Genomic DNA, 8,805 nt, shown 5'->3' with positions numbered 1-8,805 from the left:
GTCCCACCATGGGTTCCATGCTCAGCTTGGAGACTGCTTGGGATTCTTTCTCCCTCCCCATCTGTTCCTCCCCCTGCTTGGTTGCTTGCTCTCTCTCGCTCTCTCTCTCATAAATAAATAAATCTTTTTAAAAATAAATATATTGCTTAGATAACTGTTTGTAGGAGATAGGCAAATAAATGACATTTTTCCTTCCTACTTTCCAAATTTTCTCAATGGACATGTATTACCATTATAATCAGAAAGATACCTTTATTTTTTAAATGTCCACAACTGGGCAAGCTAGTTTCAAAAAATTAGAGGTTTGATAAATATACTTGATTTGAGAAGGAGAATATTTACACCAGAATTACATATTCTGATAGATAATATTCCTCACAGAAAAACTGTAAAGGACAGAAAATGTAGAGATGGAAACTTGTATCACCAGACTCTACCTACTTAGAGATACTTAGCTGTTCTTTAAACAGAACTGAGCTTAGCTTTTTAGAAACAATGGCCCCTCACATCCAATGGCAGTGAGATCAACAGCAGTTTGCTTAGTAAAAGTTGAGTCTATTATGTGACAAACCTGCTATCTCAGAAGTGTGGCTCTCTGGGCAGAGGCCAGAGAATGCTAAAAGGACAACTCTTGGTCTTTGCTTGCCCGGTGTACTTTCCCACTTCACATGGTATTGGCAATCTAGTAATTGGAACTTCTTTTGGGAACCAACCTTTCCCCAGGCTTAGTTCATGCGTTTTAGGTGGTTTAGACAGGACTGAGTCCAGTCTACCCAAAGGAGGAATGACCTAGGCTTCAGTCAACCAGTGGATTCAATGTCTAGGGTCAAGATGGTTCATTAACATAAGCTAAGTGTCAAATGCAAGGCATTTGTTAAAAGCATTGACAAAAGACGTGGACTCTGAGCATTTGTAATTTTAAAACAGATGTTAAAATCCCTAGAAAAGAAGCCAGGGTGATGAAGGGGTTGCCCTATGGATTTAGTAAATAGTGGTCACGCTCTCTTACTGTCTTGTGCCTCCCTCTACCATGGCCCTGACCATGCTGGACCCTGGTTGTTGCTATTTCTGTCTCCTCCACCGGACATGCTCTCTGAGAGACGGAGACACATCTCTGGTATGTTGGATCATTCAGATAAGGAGCTTAAATACACAGCTGCTAAAGAAATCATCCTGATGGACTCAGCACGGAGCTGAGGCAGTGGTGGCCCTATCACTGGGGACTTAGGTTTCTGGGCTCTAGAAACCCTCCAGGCTGATACCACATCCTCCAGTCCCCACCTTGTACACTCGCTGTCCTGTTCTGGGCTGGAACAAGTGGTCTACTCTGAGTCAACTTGTGTGGGTTCTGATGTGGTCACAGCAAAATTCTCACACAACCACCCCAAGAACGTCATCAGACAGAGGGGTGGGGGCAGGGAAGCTGTCATAGAAAGCCTTCTAGGATGAAACACCACAAACCAGAGAGGAGTTCAATGTCAGTGAGCCCATCTGCACCCGCGTCCTTTCCTGGGAGCTAAAAGCACAGAGGAAGCGCCAGTAGCCCCGACCTGGGCAGCCTCCTGGGAAAGATGCAGCCACTCCTGCTCCTGTTCCTGCTGGCCTTTCGCCTGCCTTCTGGGGCCCAGGCAGGTAAGTGACCACCCCACCCTCCAAGGCCCAACCCCCTCCCAGTGGGCACAGCCCTCCTGGCCCTTCTGCACACCCCTGATCCACCTATCCACCAGGAACATTCTGCACCCTGTTGTCATCTTGCCTCCCACTCTCAAGTAGGGTGCTGGGTAAGCCACCAGCAGAAACGACAGAGCAGAAGACTAGTTTCTAGAAAAGCCAGTGGGTACTGTCCCCTCCCCAGGCTCTGCCTTTGCCATCTGGAAATGGAGATTTCCTAGAAGTACATAGCAGAGGGTGAGAAACTGGAAAAGAGAACATCATAAATCCCCCTGCAGAGGACAGAGCAGACCTGGCTTCCCTGTGGGATGAGCCAGGTACTTCCCTCAGCATCTGCTTGGGAGAGAAGCCCAGGCTCAGCAGACCCCACTGTGGAATGGACCATGGTCCCCAGAAGACTGCTGTTACCTTGGCTCTATCCCAAGGCTCTTCATCCTTCTCTCCAACTCTGCTTTTCTTCCCAGGCTGTTAGCGGCTCCCCTTTTTCAAACAGGACCTTGGCAGACATAAACTTCTCTGCTTTCCAGAATCCTAGGAGCACTGGCTCTATCAGCCTTCATCTGGAGGCTCCCTGGGGAGGCTTGCCCTCACACAGCCAAACAACACTTACCTAGGTATTTACTACATGTCCCATGGAAACAGGCCTTGTGAGACAATACCTATATAACTAAACTTGGGCCCTAAACACAGGATGATGGGGGCCTTAGAAACTCGCTAGAAACAAAGCAAAGTCAAGAGAGGGACTGCTCAGGATCCCCTAGGATGTCTCTGTCCCTACGACAGGTATGCTCCTCTCTGATCATGTGTAGAAGAAAGATTCACACACAGACCGAGACACAGTCTTTTTCCCACTCCCAGGGGAGGGAGTGGAGGCCCCTCCCACGCTCTCCCAAATTCGGGCTGTGCCGGCCTGGTGCATTCAGTGGGTACACAGGAACAGAACAGAATTTTCCCTTAGGAGAGATCATCGGGGGACATGAGGCCAAGCCCCATTCCCGGCCTTACATGGCATATCTTCGTATCCAGAATCAGAATAAGGGGAGAAAGTGTGGTGGGTTCCTGGTACACAAGAAGTTCGTGCTGACGGCTGCTCACTGCTATGGGAGGTAAGGAGCGACCATGAGCCTGTACCGCCCTGAAAACCCTGGCATGGAGCCCTGCCTTCTGCCCTGGGCACTCTGAGGAATGCATGAGCCGGGGGACTCCTGAAAGTAGGTGAGGGAGGTCAGGTTGGTGGTGGGGAGAGGGGAGGCCAGAACCAGGTGCATTGCTGGAGTAAGAGAAGAGCTGGGACCTGCTTTGGCATCAGAATGCAATCTCATCTCATTCACATGTTTCTCTGGGTAACTGACCCCAGTCACCTATGGCTCCAGAATCCTACCTCAGCCACTGAGAAGCAGAAGGCACAGACAGCTCAAACCTGGGAATCTCCTGTTTCCTCTGTTACCCCATCACCTCCAGCGCTGCCCACCCCAACTGCCACCTGCCCTTCACAGCCCCTGGGCTATATCCTGTGATTCCACACTCCCACACCCCACTCTGCCCTCTGTGTAGCTCCATCCAGGTCACCCTGGGGGCCCACAACATCATGAAACCAGAAACGACCCAGCAGGTCATCCCCGTGAAAACAGCCATCCCTCACCCAGACTATGATCCCAAGAACTACTCCAACGACATCATGTTACTGCTGGTAAGGAAACCTCTTTGCTGCCCTTGTTTTCCTGGGTCCACACTGGTTCTTCCTCCCACTGGGACCTGTCCCCTCCCTCCTTCCATCCTGGCTTCCTGGCCAGTGTCCCTAGCTCAGGGCAGAGAGAAGACAGTACAGCCTCATCGGGGCATCCAGGCCCCAAGGCCACTAGCTGAGCTGGACTCTCTTGCCTCTTCCCAACAGCTGGAGAGAGAGGCCAAGCAGACTGTAGCTGTGAAGCCCCTCCGCCTGCCCAGGGACAAGAACCGGGTGAGGCCAAGACAGGTGTGCACTGTGGCCGGCTGGGGGAAGATGGCCAAGATAGGCATGTACCCAGACACTCTGCAGGAGGTGAGGCTGGAAGTGCAGGACGATGGCAAGTGCAAATCCCGCTATCCCAAGCATTACGACCGCACCATTGAGCTGTGCGTGGGGAACCCAGATGAAAAGAAGTCTTCCTTTCGGGTGAGATTGGGTGTCTGCTTAGCATGGGTCTATGGGCAGGGGTGTTTGGGGAAGACCTGGGATCTGGAGACCCAAGCAGTGATCTTTCTCGTGAGGAAAGAAGGGGGAACAGCTAGAGATAGGGGGAACCCAGACCCTCTGCGAGTCTGCTGAGGGTATAGGATGTATTCAAATGAGGTGCTCCTACAGGTTGAAATTGCCGCACTCTGCCCCATGTCGGGCCACCAATGCTAGAAACCTCTGCTCCTTGGGCATGCAGGAGTGAAAACCAGGTGGCACCTCAGAGCTGGTCCCCACCTGGGTTACCAGGCTTGGCCTCTATGCTGAGTGTCAGCCCTGCCCACCGGCTTCTGGGTACCTAAAGAGGAGAGTGCAGCCTGCAGTCTTTCAGCACAGGACCTGGGACCCAGGGAAGGAGAGGGAGCTGCCACCTGGGGTGAAGTGAAGCACTGACAAGGTCCGGCCCTGTCCTGTCCTCCCATCTCCTATGGGGTTCACACAAGGCAGTCTTCTCAGAGGGGCTGGGGAGAATGGGGGCAGCAGGAGAACTGATTCACTCCTTCCCTATCTCTGTCCACAGGGGGACTCTGGAGGCCCTCTCGTGTGTAACAATGTGGCCCAGGGCATTGTGTCCTATGGACAAAATGATGGGACACCTCCCCGGGTCTACACCAAAATCTCACCTTTCCTGCCTTGGATAAAGAAAACCATGAGAAGCCCCTACTTACAGGAGCCAGACCATTTGCTCTAGAGCTGATCCAGAATCACACTCAAGAGGGTGGCAGGGAAGGCAACAGCAATGGAATAAATGTGTCTTACCTGAATGTCAGCCATCAAATAAAGGTCTCTTAACTGAATGTGAAGGGCTGGTTTCTTGTTTATTCATTGACCTTCATTCCCTAGCATCAAATCTATTCTTACAAGGCCAATTACACAATTCTGCTATTTTCTGCTTTCTCTTCTTTATCCTCCACCCCTTTCCCCCAACCCCATGCAAAGTTCTTTCCAGCTTCTGCTTACCTGCACCTGTCTCTCAGACCCTGCCCTTCTGCCAGCGCCAAAGCTGAGTACCACCAGGAGAAACCATGAACCTCTCTATGCCTGGGGCTCAGGGTGAACTTCTTACATCCTTCCTCTGTGTTCTCTGGAAGGGAGGAAGGAAACACTGTGGGCCTTGGACACCAAGCTGGCCCAGGCTAGGACACCAAGCTGGCCCAGGCTAGGACAACAGCTCAAGGATGTAGCCCTACAAGAGGGGTATCACAGTCACAAGGCCTGAGAGCACCAGACAGCATCCATGGAGAACAGGGCTGGTCAGGTGGCTCTACAGAAGTCTTGGTCCCATCTGTCACCTGGCCAGGCCAGCTCAACCCCTTCCATGTGTCAGGGTCCACTAGCTGCCGGGTCACTCAGTAGCTTAAGTCCCTCTCAACCTGTCCCTCTTGTCACTGCCAACCTCTAGGCTGAGATTCCCTGTTGGTCACCTTGGGCTAAATCAGCCTTTGATTTAAAAAGAGCTCCTCTGTTCAGTAGGACTGAAAAGGACAAATTTTTTCCATCAACCAACCAGCAAATGCTAACTAAGCACCTGCTAAGTGCCAGGTATTGAGTGGACAGAATGCAAGCTCTATCACCTGAGTCCAGGTGAACCTGACACTGTTGAATTTCACCTAAACCAACTAAACCCTTCTCCCTCCTCCACACAAGTCCATGTGACCTACGTCTCTGTGGGAAATGCACACGAATCAAGTATTTATAGTTATTTTTATTACAGGCTGTATCAATGTTATCGCATGTGACTCTAGAACAGCAGTGTATGGGACTTGGAAATAGCAGTGTATGGGACTTTAGTCATTTAGTCCCTAGATATGAAGTTACTAAACTTTGTTTCCTAGAACATGCTCTTCACCTAAGGGACAGGGCAGCCTTATTTTCATTTGCTTCAAAAGTAACAGGTATAAGGGGCACCTAGGTGGTTCAGTCTGTTAAGCATCTGCCTTCTGCTTAAGTCTTGATCTCCAGATCCTGAGATCAAGCCAGTGGGGAGTCTAGTTCTCCCTCTCCATCTGCCCCTATTCCCCCACCCCCATTCACTCACAAATGTGACTCTCTCTCACACACACAAATAAATACATAAAACTTTTTTTTAATAAAAATAAATAAAATAGAGAAAGGAGCAAGATGGAAGACAGTAGGAGGCCCAAATATCATCATGTCCCAGGAGCACATCTAGATAGTTACCAAAACATTTTGAACAGCTACAAACTGAAGAGAAAAGAGAAGAGAGGAAGAGCAGCAATTCTAGGAACAAAAAATTGACCACTTTCTGGAAAGTGGGACGCACAGAGAAGTGAATCCAAAGTGACAGAAAGATAGACCTCAGGGGAGGGGCCAGCTCCAGGGAAGTGAGAGAGCAGCGGAGCACAAAATTGGAACTTTTAGAGGTCTGCTCCACTGCGGGACGTCACTCCAGAGGCTATGCAGGATGTGAAGCCCTTGTGGAGACAGTGTGGTCTCAGGACCTGCAGGGTAACAAAAAGACCAGGGCTGTCTGAGTAGCAGAGCTCCCAGGTATCAGAGTGGGAAGCCGGCTGCAAAGACAGAGCCAAGGAGTGAGCTCTCAGCTCAGGGTTACCTTACACTATGATCCAAGTCACAACCAGGCCACTGCTCTTCAAACAAGGACCCCATGAGTGGACGAACCCGGGAGACTCATCTTCCTCCCCAGGGAGAATTCCAGGGAGGAGCAGCACAGGAGTGAGGCAGTAATCTGCTAGGTTTGGAGACTCCAAATGGGGCTGTGCACCAGAAATAGAAACAATTGGTCACAGGCCAGGTGAGCTCGGAGAACAGCTGGAAACCAGGGAGACTGGGAATGACTGACCTCTTTTCTCTGAGGAGTGGGGCCCCAAGCTCTTGTCTCCTCTGGGCTGGAGACTGGGAGGCTTCCATTTTCATCCCCATTCTCCAGAGCTCTACGAAAGAGTTCAGGGAACAAAAGCTCCCGAGCACAAAACCAAGCAGACTGCTTAGCCTGGCCCCTGGCAAGGGTGGTGCAATTGTACCTCAGGAAAATACATTTAAAAGCAACAGGCCTCTCCCTGCGGAGATCAGCAACAACATCAAGTCAAGACCAACTTCACCGATCAATGAGAACTGTGAAACTCCACAGTTAGGGGAAAGAAATGCATAGAATTCATGGCTTTTTCCCCCATGATCCTTTAGTCTTGCAAAATTAAATCTTTTTAATTTTTTTTCTTATTTTTTTATTTTCCTCTTTCCTATTATAACATTTTTTAAAGATGTTTTATTTATTTATTTGACAAACAGAGATCACCAGTAGGCAGAGAGGCAGGCAGAGAGAGGAGGAAGCAGGCACCCTGCCGAGCAGAGAGCCCAATGTGGGGCTCAATCCCAGGACCCTAGGTCATGACCCGAGCTGAAGGCAGAGGCTTTAACCCACTGAGCCACCCAGGCACTCCCTTATTATAACATTTTTAAACTATTTTAACCCCACTGAGCCACCCAGGCATTCCCTTATTATAACATTTTTAAATTATTTTATCTTATCAATACTTTTTTAAAATCTTTTTTAAGTTTTCACTGTCATGGTCCTTTTTGTTTTTCTTTTCTTTTTCCAAACAACTTATCAATTCCCTTTTTAGAATCTTATTTAAGTTTCATCTTTACAGTCATAGTCGATCCCTTCATCATGTTTACCTTTATTTTTGTACATATAAGTTTTTCTTTCTTTAAAATTTTGGGAGGTAGTTTCTTCTAACACACCAAAATATACATAAAATCAAGTGTGTGTCTCTGTTCTATACACCACTTTAATATACATATATATTTTTCTCTTTCCCCCCTTTCTTGTCTCCTTGGTTTCAGGTCTTTTCTGATTTAGTTAGTGTATATTTTTCTGAGGTCACTGCTACCCTTTTAGTATTTTTCTCTCTCATTCAACTATTCCTATCTGGATAAAATGACAATGCAGAAAAATTCACCACAAAAAAAAAAAAAAAAAAAAAAAAAACAAGGAGCAGTACCAATAGCTAGGGACCTAATCAATATGTACATTATATGTCAAAACTAGAGTTCGGAATAATGATTATCAAGATGCTAGCTGGGCTTGAAAAGAAAGCATGGGAGATACTAGAGAATCACTTTCTGGAGAAATAAAAATCCCTTCTGGGGAAATAACTAAAATCTAATCAAGTTGAAATAAACAAAAGCTATTGAGGAGGTACAATAAAAAATGGAGGCTCCTACTGCTAGCATAAATGAGGCAGAAGAGAAAATTAGTGATATAGAAGATCGAATGATGGAGAATAAAGAAGCTGAGCAAAGGAGAAACAAACAACTACTGGACCACAAGGGGAGAATTCAAGAGATAACTGATAGCATAAGACAAAACAATATAGGTTAACTGGGATCCTGGAAGAAGAAGAAAGAGAGGGGGCAGAAGGTATATTGGAGCAAATTATAGCCGAGAATTTCCCTAACTTGGCAAGGGGAACAAGCATCAAAATCCAGGAGGCACAAAGAACCCATTTTCAAAATCAATAAAAATAGGTCCACACCCCATCATCTAGTAGTAAAACATACAAGTCTCAGAGACCTGGCAGGCTAGAAAGGACTGGTATGATATACTCAGATCACTAAACAAGAAAAATATGCAGCCAAGAATACTATATCCAACTACACCGTCATTGAAAATAGAAGGAGAGAGGGGTCTGGGTGGCTCAGTGGGTTAAAGCCTCTGCCTTCGGCTCAGGCCATGATCTCAGGGTTCTGGGATCAAGCCCTGCTCTCTGCTTGGCAGGGAGCCTGCTTCTTCCCTTCTCTCTCTGCCTGCCTCTCTGCCTACTTGTGATCTCTGTCTGTAAAGTAAATAAATAAAATCTTTAAAAAAAAAAAAAAAGAAAGAAAATAGAAGGAGAGAGGGGTCTGGGTGGTTCAGTAGGTTAAAGCCTCTGCCT

At 47.8% G+C, this 8,805-nt stretch overlaps 1 protein-coding gene across 2 annotated transcripts; it reads left to right on the top strand.

Annotated features, from left to right (window-relative positions):
• The first annotated feature begins 1,435 nt into the window (after positions 1–1,435).
• On the top strand, positions 1,436–4,683 carry LOC101693455 (granzyme B). Of its 2 annotated transcripts, XM_004755165.3 has the most exons (5): positions 1,439–1,632; positions 2,630–2,777; positions 3,226–3,361; positions 3,566–3,826; positions 4,407–4,683. In XM_004755165.3, exons 1-5 carry the CDS (start codon positions 1,572–1,574, stop codon positions 4,575–4,577), a joined length of 777 nt encoding a protein of 258 aa, XP_004755222.1. In that variant the 5' UTR covers positions 1,439–1,571; the 3' UTR covers positions 4,578–4,683. The 2 variants fall into 2 exon arrangements, with proteins under 2 accessions (XP_044923751.1, XP_004755222.1); XM_045067816.1 differs by lacking the exon at positions 3,566–3,826 and having other exon boundaries at positions 1,436–1,632.
• The last annotated feature ends 4,122 nt before the right edge of the window (positions 4,684–8,805 follow it).

The sequence above is a fragment of the Mustela putorius genome, unplaced genomic scaffold (assembly GCF_011764305.1).
Source record: "Mustela putorius furo isolate JIRA1106 unplaced genomic scaffold, ASM1176430v1.1 tig00003898_pilon_pilon_pilon, whole genome shotgun sequence".
Lineage (NCBI taxonomy): Eukaryota > Metazoa > Chordata > Mammalia > Carnivora > Mustelidae > Mustela > Mustela putorius.
Note: the sequence above shows the minus strand (reverse complement) of the source record. Positions and strands in the feature narration are given on the sequence as shown.